The 23,591-nt window shown below is 41.5% G+C and overlaps 1 protein-coding gene across 1 annotated transcript in view; it reads left to right on the top strand.

The window, feature by feature from the left end:
* Nucleotides 1-23,591, top strand: part of ryr2a (ryanodine receptor 2a (cardiac)) — a 450,194-nt gene that overhangs the window by 188,395 nt on the left and 238,208 nt on the right. Inside the window, exons 27-29 of the mRNA XM_048601350.1 lie at nt 4,371-4,579; nt 11,457-11,809; nt 22,061-22,178. Coding sequence (XP_048457307.1) covers nt 4,371-4,579; nt 11,457-11,809; nt 22,061-22,178 — 680 coding nt within the window. The remainder of the gene's footprint in view (nt 1-4,370; nt 4,580-11,456; nt 11,810-22,060; nt 22,179-23,591) is intronic.

Genomic DNA, 23,591 nt, shown 5'->3' with positions numbered 1-23,591 from the left:
ACATCAAACAGATGTTCACCTGCACATCTGCTAATGTGGTATACTGTATTCGCTGTTCCCATTGTGGCCTCCTCTACATCGGGGTAACCAAGCGGAAGCTTGGGGACCGCTTTGTGGAACACCTATGCTCAGTTCGCGACAAACAACTGCACCTCCCAGTCGCCACCCATTTCAACTCCCCCTCCCACTCCTTGGACGATATATCCATCCTGGGCCTCCTGCAGTGCCACAATGATGCCACCCGAAGATTGTAGGAACAGCACCTCATATTTTGCTTGGGAACCCTGCAGCCCAATGGTATCAATGTGGACTTCACAAGCTTCAAAATCTCCCCTCCACCGACCGCATCCCAAAACCAGCCCAGCTCGTCCCCACCTCCCTAACCTGTCCTTCCTCCCACCTATCCACTCCTCCCATCTCAAGCCCCACCCCCATCTCCTACCTACCAGCCTCATCCTGCCCCCTTGACCTGTCTGTCCCCGCTCCACCTATCTTCTCCTTTATCCATCTTCTATCCGCCTTCCCCTCTCTCCCTATTTATTTCAGAACCCCCTTCCCCTCCCCCATTTCTGAAGAAGGGTCTGGACCCGAAACGTCAGCCTTCCTGCTCCTCCGATGCTGCTTGACCTGCTGTGTTCATCCAGCTCTACACCTTGTTATCTCAGATTCTCCAGCATCGGCAGTTCCAGCTATCTCTAAGTGTATTGTGTGTGTTCAGTAAGGGCCAGAGTGAATTTTAGTAGTGACTGACAATTCGACATTGTTGAGTGCAGAAAGCTTTGAATAATTCAAGTGCAAAGTATAATTATATGTCCTGCTGAACCCTTGAATGAACAGGATGTGAACATGGATGAGTTGTTGACCTACACCTGCAAAATATCAATTAAGACAAGAAATACTCTGATTGATTTTCAGCACTTGGAGTTGTGCAACATATCAATAATGGCTAGGGTGAGTAGGGCAGTGTGGGAAAATTCACTGCTTACAATTCCCAGTAGCTTCAGTCCTGTTTGTGATAGTTTAATAACACTGTAAAAAGTGATATATTGGTTAGGTAAGGTGAAGTAAGCTGGGAAGAGGTTTGTGTGCCAATAATTTGTTTTTTGTGCTGCAAAACTCTTCGGATCTTCAGTCTGTTCACACATTGACTGCTTCTTGTTTGAGGACCAATAATTTTTTCATACATTGCATTTCTTGTGTGAAAATTAACCTTAGTATTGTTGCAGGCAAAGCTGATTTTTCTAATATTCCCCAACACATCCAGAATGTATGACTAAAACTTGAAAATTGTTTCTTTTGGCCTTGCCTTCAATTCCTCCCTTCTTTTCTGTTGTTGGTTCTCTTCACCTTTATTATGTCTGTTTCATTGCCTGACATGATGGTTCAAGACTCCTGTTTTGATGTGGCTCCATGAAACAGGAAATCTGCCTGACATCCCCCTCCCCCACCCCACCTACCCTCACCCCCACTTTCCCTGTCTGTGATCAGCTGTGTCATCCTTCATTGTTTGGACTTTAAGTTATTATTATTTGAAACCATGGGGTTCTCTCTTGCCTTGAGCTGAACTAGCACCTAGTCGGCAGTCCTTTCAATGCCAGAGTCCAGGGACATTTCTTCCTTGGTCATTTGCCGACCCATGCCTGTGACGTGCTCACCAAAATGTGCTCCTCACTCTCATCTGGCTCTAGTACTCACTGAGTCAGTATCTGGGCTGAAGGAAGGTGCAGGAGCCAACCAATGAGGCATATGTATCTTCTTCTTCAGAGGTAGTGTGGACTGGAGGGGTTGCTGTCATCAGGACAGAAACTGTGTGGATGCTGCTGGCGCAGTGTATTGGGAAGCTGGAAAAGGAGCACTTCTCTTGGTTTCAGTTTGATTTATGTATTTTTTAAAACGAACTTATCTTTTCAATGGTGGTCTTTGGCTTCCCCTCCAGAGACTGCAAATTTGGCCACACATGGACTACATTTTCGCAAACTCAGTCAACCTGGTGTAATTTTGGAAAGTTGGAAAGAGGTCCCTTATTTGAATCAAACAACGGTCTAACTCCCTTGACTGCTGTGGATCCCAGTCTCCTCATTTTCTGAGTTTATTATGTGCTGGGTGGCGTGCATATGGTCTGAGATGTGTGTGTGCATCCACTTTGACATCTTGAATGCTTAGTCATGAGCCTAATGCCTGTAAAACCTAAATGTCCTTCGTGTTGTATTGTGTAATTAGCTTGCTTGTGATACCCCAGTTGTTAAGAGCTGGTTTAGACCTGGAGTTGGAGTCACAAATGTCAAATACAGATTTAAGAAAAAGACTCTTAATACTGAGCATCCTGTTGTGTAGGAGGGATGTATTTGTCATCCTTTTGGTATCTCCTGCTAGATATCTGTACTGTGTGGTGGTCTTGATGGCTACATGAGGTGCAATTGCAGTTGCTTGTTCTTAGCATTGATCAGTTACTCAGGGCAACCTTTTGTTTCAGAAACATTTGAACAGGTAAGTCGATAAGCTCCTTCCTGCAAAACTGAAACACTTGTCTCTCTGATCTAACAAAATGCATTCCTGTGTAAAGGTATGACTTGTTCGAAGTGGAAGCTCTCGTGTCATTTTAGAGCTCAAACTGCTGATGGTTAAACTGATGAAATGCTTTTTTTCAATCCATCCACTTAAGTGCTTTATTTTCTTCCATATTTTAATTACCGACACAACAAATTCTCATATGTCCCAGCTTAATGAGTCATAGGGGCTAATTAAACAGTTGGTGCAAAAAGCATTGCAAGCATAAAAGTGTGACTTATTCCACAGTGTGAGCTCCCATGAACATCTGGACAAGTGGATAAGAGACCAGTTTAACGTGCCCTATAGTGGTGCTTTTCAAAACAGGTGTTGTGACTCCAAATGAGAAGGAAACTTGGAAGTTTTTGGGGCTGTGATCTCCAAGGCAGCAATGACTAACCTCCTTCCCCTTGCTGTAAATTTGTCTTTTCCTCTTCTGACGTCTCATTGAGGGATTATGATAGTTTTCAAGCCTCAAAGTGGGACCACAGTGGGAAAAGGTTTGGGAAGCACTGTCCTACAGTGCTGTTGGTTGAAAGAACTGGATAGGTAAGGTTCACTTGGGCTCTCATTCCATTATTAATAAATAGACTACAAGAAAAGAACTTGGTAAGTCTGTACAACTCTGCTCAAAGCACTCTGCAACCATTACTGATGGATGTTATGAAACAGACTGGTGAAAACCTTTCAGTACAAGATTTTGGCCTCCAGTTATCAGTCTGCAATTTGGGCCTTCTTGCTGTAAATTGTTTATAAATGAAATCTGACACTTTTTCAAGGGCAACTATCCCTTGCAGTTGTCCCAGTACATGATGCAATATAGGCTGGGCACATTTTCCTAATTAGCTGACCTTAGATTATAGAGTAAGATCAACTTGCAGCCCCATGGGCCTGCACAGTGCCAGTATGTAACAGTTCTGGAAATGCTGCACTGGAACTGCTTTCTTGAATTGATTAGAATCATACTTAAGCGTCTGAGGAAATTAAAGCACAAAAATTGTTCACAATTTGTGTTGAGTTCGGTTCAGATGGTCATTGCAGCAGGTACATAGTATAGAATCGTAGATTCCCTACAGTGCACAGAGAGGCCATTTGGCCTGTTGAGTCTGCACTGACCCTCTGAAGAGCATCCAACCCAGACTTGCCCACCTCCCCCAGCACCCCACATTTCCCATGGCAAATCCACCCTGCCTGCACATCCCTGAATACTATGGGGAATTTAGCATGTCGATCCACCTAACTTGCATATCTTTGGACTGTGGGAGGAAACTGGAGCACCTGGAGGAAACCCACACAGATGCGGTGAGAACATGCAGACTCCACACAGACAGTCACCTATTGTTGGAACCAAATCTGGGTCCCTGGCGCTGTGAGGCAGCCACAGTTCTATTCAATAGTTCTCCCATGTTTTACGATTTCTGTAATTAACTAGTCACTTGATAAAGGAAATTCACAGCATGTGAGCTCTGAATAAATGATTGTAGAAGATGGTGTAATGAAAAATATTTAGATAGTTTTGAGCTGTTTCAAACACAAGGGGGAGATTTTGACTCTGGGCAATAATGTAAAACAGGAAACTTTGGCTTAGCCTGACATTGTACAGCAGTTTTCTTTCCCATTGGCGTCAAAGAAAATAATTATTCTGAGACATGTATTGTGCAGTTTATCTGATCTTTCAGATTGCCCAAATTCAGAATTATCTCCAAGTTGTCCTTTTCTCACAATAGTTATTAAACACGTGCCTTACGTTAGTACTGCAAGTGCTATAATAATGATTTGCTTTCATTGTTTTTCCTCTCCTTGCCCTCCCACTCACACCACAGGTTTTATTCCAGTATGTAGTCTGGGGCTCTCTCAAGTTGGCAGAATGAACTTTGGCAATGATGTTGGCACCCTGAAGTACTTCACCATTTGTGGGCTGCAAGAAGGATATGAGCCCTTTGCTGTGAACATGAACAGAGACATCACAATGTGGTTTAGTAAACGGTTACCTCAGTTTGTACCTGTACCTGCAAACCACGAACATGTTGAGGTAGGGTAGATATCTGTGTTTAGTCTCAAATTCAAGGGGGAATAATATTGTCAGAAAATTTGCTCGTCATTATTTAGAGCTAAGCACCAGTAACCCTGTGATAAATTTCAAACAGATTGCATCTCTTCCAGACTGGGTTTGAATGTTAATGACGTGCTTTTGAAAGTCAGCATTTGGTTCAGCTTTTGAGTCATGCACCTGATGTCTTTGCATTTTGCGGCTGTTGTTTGTAATACACAGACAGTTCAGTTATCCTAACATACAAACATATGAATTAGGAGCAGAAGCCTACGCCGCCATTCAATAAGATCATGACTGATATGTTGGTGTTTCCAATTGCACATTCCCATCCAAAAGTTCTGATTTCCTTTCCTAACAAGAATCGCCTTCTAACTCTTCTAAACTTCCAGTGAAAACAAGCTTGGCCTGTCCAACCTATTCTTATAAGACAGCCCACTCATTCCACTTATCAAGAGATAACAAGGTGTAGAGCTGGATGAACACAGCAGGCCAAGCAGCATCAGAGGAGGGGGAAGGCTGACGTTTCGGGTCTAGACCCTTCTTCAGAAATGGGGGAGGGGAAGGGGGTTGTGAAATAAATAGGGAGAGAGGGGGAGGCGGATAGAAGATGGATAGAGGAGAAGATAGGTGGAGAGGAGACAGACAGGTCAAAGAGGTGGGGATGGAGCCAGTAAAGGTGAGTGTAGGTGGGGAGGTAGGGAGGAGATAGGTAAGTCCAGGGAGGACGGACAGGTCAAGGGGGTGGGATGAGATTAGTAGGTAGGAGATGGAGGTGTGGCTTGAGGTGGGAGGAGGGGATAGCTGAGAGGAAGGACAGGTTAGGGAGGTGGGGACAAGCTGGGCTGGTTTTGGGATGCGGTCGGTGGAGGGGAGATTTTGAAGCTTGTGAAGTCCACATTGATACCATTGGGCTGCAGGGTTCCCAAGCAGAATATGAGTTGCTGTTCCTGCAAACTTCGGGTAGCATCGTTGTGGCACTGCAGGAGGCCCAGGATGGACATGCCGTCTGCGGAATGGGAGGGGGAGTTGAAATGGTTCGCGACTGGGAGGTGCAGTTATTTAGTGCGAGTCGAGCGTAGGTGTTCTGCAAAGCGGTCCCCGAGCCTCCGCTTGGTTTCCCCGATGTAGAGGAAGCCACACCGGGTACAGCGGATGCAGTATACCACATTAGCAGATGTGCAGGTGAACATCTGCTTGATGTGGAAAGTCTTCTTGGGGCCTGGGATGGGTGTGATGGGGGAGGTGTAGGGGCAGGGAAAAGTACCTAGTAATCGACCTAGTAAACACCTCCGAACTGCCTGAAAAACATTTATACATTCTTTCTTTAAATAACAAGGCCAAAACTGCACACCTTATTTGAGATGTGGTCTTACCAATGCCTTGTATAACTGAACGCTAACTCAATTTTTCTTGTAATAAAGGGTAGCATTCCATCAGCCTTCTTAATTACCTGCTGCCTGCATACTAACTTCTTGTGCTGATGTACCAGAACACCTAAACTCCTGTGCACCTCAGAATTCTACAGTCATTCTCCATTTAATTAATACTTTGTTCTCTTTTGTTTTACCTGCAAAAGTGAACATTTTTGTATTTTCCTGCATTATACTCCATCTGCCAGATTTTTGCCCACTCAAACTCTTTATATCCATCTGCAACCTCCTTATGTCTTTTTCATAACATTCTTTCTGATCTGCCTTCATGTCATCTCTGAATTTCACTGTCATGTCTTTGCTTCCGTCATCTAAGTAATTGGTGTAAATTGTAAAAACTTGAGGCCCTCGCACAAACTCTTGTGGGACACCACTCATCACATCTTGCTAATCAGACAAAGTTCCATTTATGCAGGCTCTCTGTTTTCTACCAGCCAGCCAATTTTTATCCATGCTAATACGTTACATACAAAACCATGAGGTTTTACTAAACGTGATGTGACAATTTATCAAATACCTTCTGGAAATCCAAATATAATACCTCAACTGGCTCTTCTTTATCCACAGCGTACATTATCTTTCAAATCCCTTTCACACAACATGCTGACTCTTTCTGGTGGCATGGCGGATTTCTAAGTACACAGCTTTAATCTCTTTAATTATCAATTTGATCACCTTTCCAACAACAGATGTCAAGCTAATTGGTAAATACTTCCCTGTTTCCTGCCTGCCTCCCTTCTTGAATAGAGGGGTTACATTTTGCTGTTTTCCAGTCTAATGGAACCTTTCATGAATTGAGGGAATTTTGGAAAATCAATACCAATGCCTCCACTTTCTCATTAGCCCTCATTTAAGATCCTAGCAGAGTTGTCAGCCCACAGCAATTTGCTGAGTGCCGCTTCCATCATGAGTGTAATTTCACAAAATTCCTCTCTCTTTTTCATCTCCTGAGTTACAGCTACTACTGGAAGTTTTATGTACCCTCTATAGTTAGGACCTAAGCAAAATATTTGTTAATTTCACCTGCTATTTCCTTATGATTGACTATTAATTCCCTACTTTCACTCTCTGGAGGACCAACACTCCATTACTTTCCTTTTAAAATACGTGTTGCTAACTACTCTTGCTATCTGGTTTTAGATTCCTTCCTCTCACACTTAATTTCTTTCTCCTGATTAGCCTTCTTATTATTCCCTGCCTTTCTTACATCAGTAGTGGGCAAATTATTGGAAAGGGCTGTGAGAAATAGGATTTATGATCACTTGGAAAGGCACAGTTTGATTCGTGAGAGATAGATCATGCGTCACAAACGTTATTGAATTCTTTGAAGAGGTGACCAAATATGTGGATGAAGGTAGAGCAGTGGATGTGGTATACATGGATTTAAGTGAGGCGTTTGATAAGGTTCCCCATGGTAGGCTCATGCAGAAGTTAAGGAGGCATGGGATAGGGGGAAATGTGGCAGATTGGATTCAGAATTGGCTGACCCTTAGAAGACAAAGGGTGGTAGTGGACGGAAATATTCAACATGGTGCTCAGTTATGAGTGGTGTACCACAAGGATCTGTTCTGGGTCCTCTTCTATTTGTGATTTTTGTAAATGATTTGGATGAAGGAGTGGAAGGGTGGATTAGTAAGTTCGCGGATGATATGAAGGTGGGTCGCATTGTGGACAGTGCAGAGGACTGTTCTAGGTTACAAAGGGACATTGATAGGATGCAGAGCTGAGCTGAGAAGTGGCAGATGGAGTTTAACCCTGAAAAGTGTGAGATGATTCATTTTGGAAGGACAAACTTGAAAGCAGAATACAAGGTTAACAGAAAGATTCTTGGCTGTGTGGAGGAGCAGAGGGATCTTGGGGTTCATGTCCACAGTTCCCTGAAAGCTGCCACCCAGGTGGATGGAGTTGTTAAGAAGGCGTATGGTGTGTTAGCTTTCATTAATAGAGGGATCGAGTTCAAGAGCCGTGAAGTTATGCTCCAACTATACAAAACCCTGGATCGGCCACATCTGGAGTATTGTGTCCAATTCTGGTCGCCTCATTACAGGAAAGGTGTGGAAACGTTGGAAAAGGTGCAGAGGAGATTTATCAGGATGTTGCCTGGAATGGAGGGAAAGTCTTACGAGGAAAAGTTGAGAGAGCTAGGGCTTTTGTCTTCAGAACGACGAAGGATGAGAGGTGACTTGATAGAGGTATACAAAATGATCAGAGGTATAGATAGAGTAGACAGCCAGAGACTTTTTTCCTAGGGTGGAGGTAGCTATTACGAGGGGGCATAGTTTTAAAGTGAATGGAGGTAGATATAGGGGAGACGTCAGAGGTGGTTTCTTTACTCAGAGAGTGGTCGGGGCGTGGAATGCATTGAGGAGAGGGTAGTGGAGTCAGCCTCATTAGGGGCATTTAAGCGGCTATTAGATAGGCATATGGATGATAGTATAAGGTCGGGGTGGAGGTTTGATAGACCTTAGGATTAGGGTAAAAGTTCGGCACAACATCGTGGGCTGAAGGGCCTGTACTGTGCTGTACTGTTCTATGTTCTATGTTCTATGTTCTTTATATTCTGATCAATCACCTGATCTACCACTCATCATTGTATAGTTATATGGTTTTACCCTGCGTTTTTTTGCTTTGTCTAACTTCTTTGATTCTAAAATGGTGAATCCTCCTTTTAGAGTTTTTCTTTATTGTAGGAACAAACTCATTCTGAAATATCCCACTGTGTTCCTATTGATCTGTTCCCTAGCCTAATATCTCATTCACTTCAGCTAGCTCAGTATTCATGCCCTTATTTAGGTGTAAAATACCAGTTTTGATCCAATCAGTGCCGCTTTGAATTGGGTGTGAAGTTTAATCATATTCTGGTTGCTGCTGCCATTAATTGTTGGTCATTGATCAATCGTGTCACATTATTCAACATAATATAATCTGTTCTCTTGTCAGTTTCGGAGCATGCTGCTCTAAGAAATTATCTCGAAAGCATTCAATGATCTCCATTTGATGTTTCCAGTTGATATAGACTGAAATCACACATGATTATTGCTGTCCCTTTCTCACAAGCACCCAATATTTCTTCTTGTATACTTTGTCACACATTGTGGCTATTCTGCAAGTGACTTATTTTCCCCAATGTCTCCACCCAAACCGATTTTACATCCTGATCTCCTGAACCTAAGGTCAGCTCTTCCTGTTGTGCCCATGCCATCTTTTATTAACAGTGCTACCCCACCCATTTTACTTAGCTTTCTGTTCTTCTTGAATATCATTTACCCCTAAAGAGTTCATGATACAATCCTTTTAACCCTGCAGCCATATGTTTATTGTTTATCGGATCATATTTATCTTGTTAGAAATGCTTTGTGCACTCTGATACAGATCCTTTTGTTTTTTCTTTTTGTTTATAATATCTCGTGTAAAATCTGGTCTTGATGGTTGGAGTATACCTTGGTTTTATTCTCTTTGTCCCTTCTTGCAATTTTCTGATCCTCATTTCCCATATTACTATTTTCCTCTCTTGTCTCTACTTTTTGATATAGCACACCTTTCCACATTTTATTCCTTGCCCCCACTGTGTAGGGCAATAGGAGCTGAGTTCCAAGGTTAAAAATCATGACTCTCTCCAATTTCCATTTCCTTCTGGCCCAACTTTCTCGTTGGATTGCTGAATTGGAAACATATATGTATTATACAGTCACATAGTTGAATTTGCATTCTGATATCAGTAAACTAGAATGAATGTTCTGACATTTATAGATGGATTTTTTTTTTACAAAATCCCGCTTCAAAAAGCAAGCCAAATCTAATCCAACCAATTCATGTCCTATCAGCCTAAACTCCATTTTTGATATAATGATCGAAGGTGCCAACAAAGCACTAATTACTTTCCAATAATCTGCTCAATGATGGTCATTTTTGAATTTCCCAGGACCCTCACATTTGGGTCCAAACGTGGGTAAAAGTTCTTAATGTTCAAGGTGAAGTGAAATTAACTGCGCTTGATGTCGTGGCAATATGTGATCTAATGTGGGATCAAAGAGCACCAGAAAAATTTAAGTTATTGGGAACTTGGGCTGCAGAGTAGGGGGAGCTCTCTAACCCTAACCCTAACCTCATCACAGTTTCAGTCATTTCTTGCATGAAGGAAAATAACTGTGTTTTATGGAGACCAATTACCTCATCCTCAAGACTTTGCCATGATAGTTCCTCAGGGCATTGACTTAGGTCACACCAGCTTCAGCTGTTTCCCTTGAGGTGAGAAGTGGGGCTGTTGATTACTAATTGCACAGTGTTCAGTTCCTCAAATAATGAAGCAGTCTTTGCCCACATGCAGCAAGACTTGGACAACAACTAGGTTTAGACTGATAAGTGAAATATTAGGGCCACACAAGGCAATGACTGTACCCAACAATAGAGCATCTCACTGTTCTGTCTTAAAATTCAGTTGCATTGCTATTATTATATCCTACACAATCCACAGCCCGTGTGCTCCAATTTTCACAAAACGTAAGGTCCATGCCACATAAATGTTGTGCTTACAAGAACAGATGAAAGAATGAAACTTTGTGACGGGTTAATCACCTTGTGACGTGCTGAAGTCTTTCCACCATCTACAAGGCACATCAAGAGTAAGGTGGAATACTCTCCACTTCGCTGGATGGGTGCAAATATGACAACACTTAAAAAACTGGTCACTGTCTGGGACAAGACAGCATGCTTGATTGGCACTCCATTCACCACCTTAAATGTACCATTCTTTCAACTCTATCATAACGTGGCAGGAGTGTACCATCTACAAGACACATTGCAGCAACAAGGCTTCCTCTACAGAATGTCTAACACTGTTGAAGATCCCATTCAAGTGAGACAGCATTTCAGTATGGAAATATATTCCCATTCCTTCATTGCCTTTGGATCATTATCCTGGAATGCTATCCGTTACTCAGTAGTACCTGTGCAGTATTCTCACCTCCACCTGCACTATGTCAAACAAATAGCTCACTATTGCCTTCTCAAAGGTAATTAGGGATTAGCAATAAATGAGGGCTTTGCCACTAATGCTTACATCTCATGAGTGAATAAGTAAAAGATTCTCTGACTTACAAATATAAATGCGACCAGTTGAGCCAAACTGAAAACATATTAAATGCACCAACCCTTGGTCATTTTATGGTAAAAATTTTATGGCCATTTCTACAATTCTAGGTTATAAGGTTAATTGTATAAAATGAAGTCTAGATATTTATGAACTGGCAATTGTACAGAAAGCCCTAAGCAACATCTTTAATGTGGGCTTTAATTTTAAGCAAATGATGTTGGTTAGCTACAAATGTCAATATATGTTATATGCAATACATTATTTTGTACTTTTTAATTAATATGCAAAAACCAGGACATCATTTGGTAACACTTCTATGGCATTTATGTACCAGGTGACACGAATAGATGGCACTGTTGACAGCTCGCCCTGCTTGAAAGTCATACAGAGGTCATTTGGATCTCAAAACAGTAACACAGACATTGCTTTCTATCGTCTGAGCATGCCCATTGAATGTGCAGAAGTGTTCTGCAAGGTGTCCATTGGTGGTTTGGCAAATACCAATATCCTACCTCAGAAAAATGAAATTGAAGATTTTGATGCAGACTCTGATTTTGAAGTTTTGATGAAAACAGCACATGGACATCTAGCCTCAGCCACAGCAGAAAAAGAGAAAGAAAGTGCCAAAACAGAGTTCAACAACCATAAGGATTACAATCAGGAAAAACCTTCTCGTTTGAAACAGAGGTAAGTTTCATTGCACTTAATTGAAACACTATCTTTTTGACATTGGAAGCTGAACTTAAATCATTCTGAAGTGGTAAGATGGAAGCATTCCTCATTCTGAAAGTTACCAGAGATTGAGCAGACAACATTTCACAAGAGAATTTCATATTATGTGAAGCTATTTGGAATGCAGTATGGGATCACTTTTAGTGTATTAGCGAACATCAAGATATATATTCTGAAGGGTCACTGGACTCAAAACGTTAGCTATGTTTTATCTTCACAGATGCTGACAGACCTGCTGAGTTTCTCCAGAAATATCTGATTTTGTTTGACCAAGATATATACATATATTAAGTTCAGTTTTTACCTCAATTATTGCTATTGCAAAAACTTTAACATATCAATTTGTATCTTTATGTGAAACAAACTCTTTTGCAATTGGAATAGACAAAACAATTTAAAATGAAAAGTATACAAATGTGTCATGAATACTTGGTGATTATCATTTGGCATGCAGCTGGGATGATGAAGCTCTTTAGTTCAACATTCTTTTCATTTTTTAACACAAGTTAATAACAGCTTTATTATTGTTAATATTAGTGTTCTGAAGAAGTCATATCAAACTTGAAACATTAACTCTGTTTCTGACTCCACAGATACTGCCAGTCCTGCTGAGTTTCTCTGGCATTTTTATGTTTGTTAATAATTACTTTCCTGCTCTTTTTAACCTGCATTTTCAGGCTTACTGTTATTAATTGGAAGTGATGATTAATTTTATGATGCAGAATTTGCAGAATGTATGAGCAAAAGTGCATCCATATCTGACAATATGGGGAGGGAGCACCAAGCTGTTTATCCTAGTATTATAAATGAACATGGTCCTCAAAGCTCTGTCATATATCTTAGGTATTTTGAACATTCTCACTTTGTGTTAAAATTGGATGGTGCAGTTACTGATGTATACATCAAAAAGTATATCGTAAGATTTTAGAGTAGATTTATAGCTGGGATTGTGGATGTTGTGGTTGGTTCGCTCACCGCGTTGGTTTGTTGTTCCGCAGACGTTTCATTACCCTGCTGGGTAACATCATCAGTGCAGCCTCTGATGAAGCGCTGTTGTGTTTTCTCGACAATTCACATCAATAGACATACCACTGGCAAGAGAAACACTGTCAACACTACTAAAAGAAAAACAAGACCCTAGTGACACCATCTCCACAGACAACATGCTGAAGCTACTGGATCTGTGCCTCACTACCCACTTCACCTTTAACGGCCAAACATATGAACAGATCAATGGGACGCCCATTGGATCACCTATCTCTGGACGAATAAGTGAAGCGGTGATGCAGAGACTTGAAAGTATGGCCCTTCTGCTAATCCGACCAAAACTATGTATACGCTGCGTGGACGACACCTTTGTCATTATTAAACGGAACAAACTCGAGGAGACACATGAACTAATAAACGACACCCTCACTGGGATCAGATTCACCAGAGAAGAGGAGAAGAACAAACAGCTCCCATTCCTGGACGTCATGGTGGAATGCAGGACAAAGGGGGAATTCCTAACAATGGTACACAGGAAAGCCACAAACACTGACCAAGTACTGCATTTCAACAGCAACCACCCTAACACACACAAACAAAGTTGCGTGAGAACATTATTTAAACGGGCAACAACACACTGCCGCAGCACAGAGCTATGCCGAGAAGAAGAGTGCCTCTTCCGGGTATTCAAAGACTATGGATACCCAAAAAACTGGGTCAAAAGATGCCAATCGCACACACGACACCAGGAAGACATTACACACCTCGACATACTCATCACGCTACCTTACATCAGGAACACATCTGAACTGACCATAAGACTCCTACGACCACTGGGCATCAGAGTATCACACAAACCCACATCAACCCAATGCCAACTGCTCACCTGGACCAAAGACCCACTACCCACTATGATCAGGATGAATGTCATATACAAGATTCTCTCCCAAGACTGCGACAAACACTACATTGGATAAATAGGAGGGAAATTAACCACAAGGGTACACGAACATCAATTGGCAACAAAAAGACATGACCAATACTCACTCATCTCCATCCACATGGATAAGGAGAACTACCAATTTGATTGGGACAACACCAAGATCCTGGGACAGGCAAAGCAGAGACAAGCACGGGAATTCCGAGAAGCCTGGTACTCCTCTAAGAAAACCATCAATAAACACATAGAGCTAGACCCCATATGCACTCCATTGCGAAGGAAAACCGGAAGTGAGGTAATCCAGCTCAATGGACACCAGAGTTTAAATAACAGTTGGGAAAACACAACAGCGCTTCATCGGATGCTGCACTGATGATGTTACCCAGCAAGGTAATGAAACATTTGCGGAACAACAAATCAGCTCGTCGAGCCAACCAACCACAAAGAGCAAATTGTTTGCTAACAGTTACAATGGTATTTATTTTGTTGAAATTTGACTTCTCAGTAACAAATTCCAAGTAAATCACCTAATCATGTTGTAAGTGTGACAGTGGTGCGGTAATTCCCAAATAGTGCAGGTTGGTATAAAAATGCAGGAGAAATAGTCACGTATTGTCAACTTTGAAAATGTTTCTCGAATGCTTGTCTCTTCTGATTGTTACACAATGATTTTACACAAGAGATATTAGACAGTTTCCTAAAAGAACTTATAAACATATAAAAACTCTTTTATTGTATATATAATTTTTCACAGCTGCCCTAATAGTTGACTCGGAACCACAGCAAGAGACAGGGCCTTTTGGAACTGAGTACTTTGCTTTTAGATTGAAAAATCACACATCTTCCTAGGAAGCACGAGTTAGCATATCATTGGAATACCAGAGCAATGAATATTTATTACAAGATCAGCTTGTAACAGCATAGTGCACATTCCTCCTTACACGGTTACAATTTACTGCAGTGGATTATATTCACTGCTGACAGTAAATGTTACTGACAGTGGAGCTACTACAAAGTACCAAATCAGTTTTTAGTTGGTCATTTTTTAAAGTATTTTACACATTACATCTTTGATGACAGAACAGAGGCACTAGTCAAACATGCTCCAGCAATTTTGTTCCTTCTGTCCTGTGCGAGGATTGCAGAATGTTTACTTAACAGAGTAGAATTGTAGACCTGACTGTTATAATCTGATTATGGTGGAAATAATATGCCACTAAAGCATTGGTTTGTCTGTCTAGGAGCAGTAGCCACTTCTGGCACAGCATCTAGTCCCCTGCAATGCATGTTGCTGGAGCTAGGTGCAAGCTAATCAGCGGGGCTAGACCATCAGTGCATGGCAAGGGGGACGAGTGGGTTTAGGGGTGGAGGTGAACATGGCAGGTGGAGAGGCGAGGTGAAAAGTGGGATTCTCTGGAACTTGTGAAAGACCTGCGATTGAAATGGGCCTCAGTACAGGGGCAAAACTTTGCTGGTGAAACTCAGCAGGTCTGTGGGGAGAAAGCAGAGTTAGCGTTTTGAGTTCTGTTGAAGAGTCACTGACCTTGAACTGCCAGACCTGCTGAGTTTCACCAGCAATTTTGTTCCAAAATTTTTGTTCCAGGTCTTCTTTGTTTTACTGTATTGGTATAGGAGGCTGCTTGCAGCCTTCCTGCCTGAGAACAGTGTTAGCTGTCACTTTTCCGACCACCTCTGGCCTCAGTCAAGTGCCTGGGAAATAGCAGCAGGAAGTGACCCTTAGGTGGCTGCTAATTGCTCCATAGGTGGTATTTATTGGCCACAATTGGGGAAAGGATGAACAGGCTGCTTAATGCCTCCCTGCAACTCATGAAATTGGCAGGTAGGTGCTGGGAAAGGCACTTGTGGCATTTTCCAGGCAACCCCTACCTGCCTGGGTCTGTAAATTCTGCCCATAGATCCAGTGGTGACCGGAGATCTCTTGTCATTTCATTCCAGTTCCCTGGTGATCATGTTTATCAAATTGTGGCTCAACATATAGTCACTTAGACAAAGTAATTGAACATGAGACAGGGAAATGAATAGTACTCAGTCAAGCTCTTTTGCAGTTTAAAATCAATCATTCATTAACTATAAGGAGAGGTTGGACAAACTTGGATTGCTTTTGCCAGAGTATCGGAGGCTGAGTGGTGACCTGATCGATAAAACTATTAGAGGCATGGATAGTTGAAGACTTTTATCCAGGGTTGAAATGTCAAATACTAGAGGATGTAGGTTTAAGGTCAGAGGGAGAATGTTTACAGGAGATGTGCAAGGCAAGTTTTTTCCACAGAGAGTGGTAGATGCCTGGAATGTGCTGCTAGGGGAGTTGGTAGAAGCAGATATGTTAGCAAAGTTTAAGAGACATTTTAGATAGACACACGAACAGCCAGGGAATAGAGGGATACAGACCATGTGCAGGCAGATAGGATTATCTTTAGAATGGCATCATGGTTGGCACAGACATGGTGGGTCACAGGGCCTGTTCCTGTGCTGTACCGTTCTATATTCTAAGCATCAAAAACACAAGGATGTGGGTGGTCAGTGCAGCCTGGGTTGTTGGTAAGAGTTTTGCGGACAAATAAACCATCAGGGGATGGAAAGGAATGGTCACTATGGTGAAATAATTGTTGAAAGGGGAGGTCCAGATATGATTGTAGTCAGGGGAGGAAACCTGGATGTGGTATCAGAGACTCAAATTAGTCATGTTAGGTCAGGAGAAGCACTCTTAATTTTCTGAACCATGAGATCATCCTAATGCAATTAAGCATAATAGATAAACACAGCTGGATCTCTTTTGGCCCTCTTCTTGCATACCATGAATAGTCACCAGCAGGTTCCAGAAAAACTTGCAACCCAGGATTCAAACACTGTGTTGCGGTCTGAATAGCATCATTAGGTCACAAATTTTAATCTGTTAATGAGCTCCCCCTCTTGCAGTTGGGATTCTTCCCTGCAGCTGGGAGCCACAGGGTTTACATAGCTCCAGGCTCTGACATGTTGAGAACATGTTTCAAATTGAGCTTAAAGTTTCCAACCAGTTTCATGCCCTCAGTGACCTCCGAAACTTCTCCTTGGCAGAGCCCAAATTGCAGTTCTTAAAATTGAAGGAATACTGGGACAAAAAAGTTTTCTTAAAAAAAAGATTCTTCATTTAAAAGTGGTTAGAACAAATGATTGGGCCCAAATAAACCTTTCACTGTTTTATTAAAGTCCTCTGTCAAATTGCTTTATTGCCATTTCTCTATTTGGAAACTTACAAACTGTCTACTTGAATCAATTGTATTGTCAGTTTTATTAGAATAACGAATCTGTAGGGATGAGGTTTCTATAAGGCTTTTCCTTCAGCCATAATCCTATTTCTGCTCAATTGGGATTTCCCTCAAAGTTGCAGTATCTCAGTGAGAGACATTCCAAGGAAATTCTCCCTGTATTACACTTGAGCAATGAAGATATCTCCTGATTTCCCTTCCAAAATTTACATTATATTCAAGAGACTTGTTCTATTCTCACAGCTCAGGGTTACTCACTACTGAACCATCCCATCTGTGTTGTGACTGCCAAAGATTGTTCATATTCCTAGTCAGGATAACCAAGGTTCCTAGTGACCTGAAACGCAGAGGGTGGTGCGTATATGGAACGAGCTGCCAGAGAAAGTTGCAGAGGCGAGTACAATTACAACGTTTAAAAGACATTTGGACAGGTAGACAGATAGGAAAGGTTTAAAGGGATACCGGCCAAATGCAGGCAAATGGGACTCGTTCAATTTAGGAAATGTGATCGGCATGGATAAGTTGGGCCAAAGAGTCTGTTTCCATGCTGCATGACTTTATGACTCTAAATTAGACCAGAGAAAATTGAATTACTGTGTATATACTTGATATATTTAGGAAGCAACTTCAATTAATTGTACATTATCTTCCCACACTGTCACAAATCTTTCTAATTTTTAATTTGTCCACTGATATTTTCACTTTTCAATATGGCAAGTGGTTTATCTGAGGTCAAAAATGTTAATTCCCTTCACATAATTGCATGGGCTCATAAAACATTGCTACTTCAGTGGGAACTGTGTTCATTTGCTTATCCCGTGACTCCCCTGTTCATCACAGGAAAATGACATCTCTCAGTCATGAGAGCCCTGGGAAATTCCTGCTGATGCTTTTAGAAAGTTAAGCGACTGTGAAATCACTTCTACAGAAACAAAGTAAGCCCAGTTGACTTAACACGGTTTTATAAATTAAATTTGTACAAATGAAATCACCTTTAATGTTAATTTTACCAATCTCAGAAGCAGTAAGGTTCTTTCACTGGTTTGGAAACCAAGACTACAATCCAGTGAGGATTTGCCCAATATCTTTCCATTGCCCCATTCTTTAATTGATTTGGTGGTGTGCTGTCTGTAAGATTAATGTGTTAATCCACTGGTGTTTGTTGCTCCATCCATTTACTGACTTATTGGTTTTCCCTACTTCTGCATTACTTCATTAATTCGTCAGCAAGTATTGTTCCAATGATTTACCTGCTGATGTGCCTATTGCTGAATGAATTTATTATTTCAGTAGGTGTGCCTCCTATTGCAATAATTCATTAATTCACTGGACAAGTTACAGTAGTTGTGGTCATTCTGCAAAATTAAATTATTTGCTGGTAACTGCTGCACCATTGTTTAATTTGTTTGTTGTTTTTGTTCCTGTTCCAATATGTTATTGATTAGATGGTTTGCTCAATCTTTGTTTATTAATCAATGGTATGGGTTACTCTATCAATGTACAGTTAGTATACCTCACTCCTGTCTGGTTTTATTCATTCATTACCACTCCCTGCTTTCCATTAGCTTATTAACTTTTCATGCAATTGGCATCTATGATTTAATTAATTCTTTTGTGTCTGAAACTCCAACTCTTTATCAGTTTGCTAATTTGTTTGCTGCAGTGTTCATATTTTTGATTTGTTGCTCTCTATGAATACCATGCTTCCTGATAACCCATTAATTTAACTGTTGGATGCTGTACCTGCTGGTTTATGAATTGATGAATTCTGTGGTGCCCACTTCTCTGTCTAATTTGCAGTCATTCACTGACATACTAATTATTTGGTTACTGGTTCCCTCAGCTGTTGAAAATTATTTATCTAGAGATGTGAATGGCTCCAATAATTTATAAATTCAATGGGGTCTACTTAGCTGTGATGCACTGTTCTTCAGCATTCTTTCGTTGTTTTGAGTAATTCATTTGGCTTGTTATCAGAATTTTCCATCTGAAGCCCACCAGCTGCAGCTTGTGGATAGGCTGTGATTTTGTTTAATATACGCTACAGTGAGAATTCACAACTTAGGACTCAAGTGCGACTTCGTCCTGTCTCAGCACTGCCACCACAAATTCTTGAACCTGCCCACAAATTATGGATGATTTGGGATTGTATTTAGCCAGTTGCGACAACAGTTTGACAAATATCTTCCTGTTAGTTTATAGTCTGATTTGAGTGCAGAATTGCTTTGGTTTTTGTTTCTCATGTCTGGATATCTTTCAGTAAGCTTAAAACGGTATGGCTGTTTCTAAAATTAGGATCCTTTCTGATCAGAAAAAGACAAGAGGAGCAACAGATAGAAAAGCCACATTTAGGAACAGTTGAAAGGAGAGCACAGAAAGAGAAAGAGATTTGCATTTATACAGCACTTTTCCCAACTGCTAGATGCCTCAAAGCATTGTACAGCTAAAGAAAATCTTTTGAAGTTTAGTCACTGTTGCAATTTAGGAAATGCAACTGACAGTTAGCTCCTACTAATGGCTATATAATAAAGGCCAGATTTTTTTCTGATATCAGTTGGAGGACAAGTATTGTCTGGACACTGGATAACTCTCCAGCTCTTCTCCAAAGTAGTACCGTGTGATCTTTAACATGTGCCAGAGCAGGCATATAGAGTTTTAGTTTAATGTTTCATTTAAAAGTCAGCAAATCTGACAGTGCGGCACTCTGTCAATATTACACTATAGTGTCAGCCTTAATATTTTGAGTAGGAGACCTTTCAGACACTTTTATTTGCTCAATGGGTTGAGCTGTGGATGACTAACGATATCTGCACTTCTCGGAGGAACAGGCATTGCTGTGTATCTCCTGGAAGAAAGACGGTCGCAGACCAATGTTGTCACCTGCGACCACAGCTGCGATTCATGCTAAACTTATTGTAGTCCTTAACTTTGTCATCTCCAATTTCTTCCATGCATTAGTTTAACAGCAGTATCTAGTTCCTGACACAGGTCACTGATACATGCAAATTTATCATTTTGCCCGTGGTGAACCAAAATGGCAGGTTGGAAGTCTAAGATCTGAACAAATCACAGACTGTTTCCAAGTTCATAGCAACAGTGCCAGCACACAATTTACTATGAGGATCCTTAAAAGCAGATCATTACCTTCACGAACTGTTAGGGAATCCATGACTTTAATGTGGAACTGCTGTGCCATCACCAGCAATACATCATGCCAATTTGTACCTTCTTTCCTTGCAGATTTTTAAAACCTTTTCCTGGGATATGTGCAGCATTTGCAGGCCCAGCATGTGTTGTTCCTTCCCCTCAAACTGAGTGGCTTGCTAGGCCATTTCCATTAAAAGTCAACTGCATCCAGAGTCTCATAGGCCACACCTGAAAAGAATTGCAGATTTCTTTCCCTAAAGGACCTTAGTGAATCAGATGGATTTTTATGTCAGTAGATGTTAGCTTCATGGCCACCATTCCTGAAACTAACTTTCCATTCTAAATTCTATCAATTGAATTCAAGTTCAACTATCTTCCATGGGTGGGATTTGAACACACTTTCTGAAAGCATTAACCTGGGTCTTTCAATGACTAGTCTAGTGACATCATCAGTTCACCATCATCTCCTGTCAATGCTTTCATATTGCACCAATTTTCAAGCTCACAATCTTGGCGACTACATAGCAAGTGAGAGGCTATCTGTTTTGAAACACTTGGTTGATGTCTCCTTTCCAAAGCCATGTTGACTGATGGAACTGTATGACATTCATGCCTGCATATTGGGTGGATTTAATGGCATCAATGCACTCTTCATTTGCTGGCTGAAGAAACTTTGGGGGCCCTGCATTGCCTCCTTTAGGGAAATCCTGCTGCATTGAGCCACTTAGGCACTTAACAAGTCACTGGTCAACCCTCTCCCAGGATCAAGAAGCTGGGAGTGGGTGGGAGAGGGATTGGGGAATGGACGTCCAACTCACTGAGAGCTGCCAGCCATTCAGAGACCAACTGTTCTTTACTCAGCAGCACCGCTAAAACCTTGGATTCAGGAGGGATGCAAGAATAGGGGAGTGATGGCGGGAAGGGGCTGCTGGTGTAGGGGTAATGGAGAAACGATGGCTTTTGGCTGTGCTGCTCCTTCCTGATGATAACTCCCTTGGGAGCCTGCAAGAATAGACAAACTAGATTATTATTCATTCTCCCTGCATTGTGAGTCCCCCACTCGGCTCTGAGTTCATACAAACAGTGTGGGATAAGGCCCTTGAGTGGACATTAATTGGCCACTTAAGCAGTTTAATTGACAGAAGAGGAGGATGCTGCCCATGGGCCTTCCTACCACAAACTTAATCGGTGGAGGTGGGAAGTTTGGGGGGTCTTCATTTAACTCCCTCCTGCTCAATTAAATGTCCTACCCAAAACTAATGGTGATGGGTGTTAAATTGTGCCATTGACTGGACCCTATATTATTTGAGCCTCAGGACGTAACTGCAGGATTTCCTCAATGCCCTAGGCCCGGCCATCATCAACTTCTTCTTCAACGACCTTCCCTCCATCATCATCAGAAATGGAAATGGTTGCAGATGATTGCACCATGTTCCTGAACGTTTACAACTCCTCAGCAATCCATGCTCATATGCAGCAAGACAATGTTCCGGGTTGGACTGAAAATCACAATCAACATTCATGCCATGTAAAGTGACAGGGAATGTTTATCTGCAGCAAAAGAACATCTAACCACAAAATCTGCAAGGAAAGAAGGTACAAATTGGCGTAATGTACTGCATTTGGGGTAATATCACCACTGAATCCCCCCAACATCAACATCATGCTACTATTGACTGGAACAAGGAAAACAAGCTTTATTACTGTAATTTACTGCATTATGTATAACTTTGTTCTGTAATGAAGATAATGTTGGGCTCTTGAATGGATAAAACACTTTTGTTAAGATGACGTAATACCCAGTTTATGAAACAGTGCTCCAGAATATGTTGCTGCTCACAGATAAAATACCATCCTTTTCAGGTTTATGTTAAAAAGGACGAAACCTGATTATAACTTGGCTCACTCTTCACCTCGACTTACGGAGGAGGTACTGGCAGAGGACAGGGATGATTATGACTTTCTGATGCAGACAACAACAGTAAGTGGTTAATGATGATCACCTTCAATCAGAATTATTGACATTCTAACCAAATACTTCAAGCATTTTTATATGTTTAGCTGTTTCTAAACCAGTTTTAATTTACATGATCAAAATAGATCACAGCTTATGAATCAAGCTGTTGACTCACCAGTTGTTGTCCAGTATTTTCATTAAGGGCCAAATGAATGCAAAATCATAAAAGGAAATGAATAACAAACAAATGGAACATGCAGCATTTATTTAGTTCTCCATTTCTGTCATTTGCTGTTTCTGTTTTAATGGTACCAAGCATAACATTTGGAGCGATATCTGCTTTTTGTATCTAAAACAAAACTAGTGAAAGCACAATTATTTGATCTATTTATTGCATATGTAATTTGTTACAAAATACAATGTAAAATGTTGGATAGTGTTGCCACTCTCCGGTGCCATCTAATAACACAGAAAAATAAACCAAAACATCGAACATAAAGGCAGAAAAATGAAGAAATAAAGAAAAGGTTTTCGACTTTTATCGTCCTTCTTGTTAAATGCTCCACCATGGGCCATGGGCCGGGTGGCCATGCATGAGTTCCCTTTGCTGTGCCGCTTTCGCTGGAATGAAAGTCACCGCACTTCGATGCCATCTCGCCTCCAATGATGCCCTCACCACTATGTGCCCTCAATGGATCTTGCCAATGCAGATGCCACTGATGCAGCCAAGTACCACGCTGACCCAAACTTGTCTCCGCAACCACCATGAGTCCGCTTCGGGACCATCTTGCCAATGCAGCCACTGCTAATGCTGCCAGGTTGCATACTGGGCTAAATTAAAATGTATGTTGAGTTATATGTATAATTCACTGGCTCCAGTGATATCTCCACCCTCAGTGATGGAAGAGCCCAACATAGCAGTGCAAAAGATAAGGCTATAGCATTTGCAGCAATCTTTAGCCAGAAGTGGATGACTTATCTCGGCCTCCTCCAGTGGCCCCAGCATTAGTGATACCAGTCTTCAGCCATTTTGATTCTCTCCACATGATATCAAAAAACAATTGGAGACACTGGATATTGCAAAGGCTGTAGGTCCTGACAGTATTCCGGCAATAGTACTAAAGACTTGTGCTCCAGAACTTGCCTCTCCCCTCGCCAAGCTCTTCCAGTACAGTTACAACACTGGCATCTACCCATCAATGTGGAAAATTGCCCATGTATGTGCTGTAAACAAAAAGCAGGACAAATTCAACCTGGTCAATTACCACTGCATCAGTCTACTCTCAGTGATCAAAAAGTGATGGAAGGTGTCATCAATAGTGCTATCAAACGGCACCTGCTCAGCAATAATCTGCTCACTGATGCTCAGTTTGGGTTCTGCCAGGGTTACTCAGCTCCTTATTTCATTCCAGACTTGGTTCATACATGGACAAAAGA

This window comes from Rhincodon typus, chromosome 9, assembly GCF_021869965.1.
Source record: "Rhincodon typus isolate 14 chromosome 9, sRhiTyp1.1, whole genome shotgun sequence".
Lineage (NCBI taxonomy): Eukaryota > Metazoa > Chordata > Chondrichthyes > Orectolobiformes > Rhincodontidae > Rhincodon > Rhincodon typus.
Note: the sequence above shows the minus strand (reverse complement) of the source record. Positions and strands in the feature narration are given on the sequence as shown.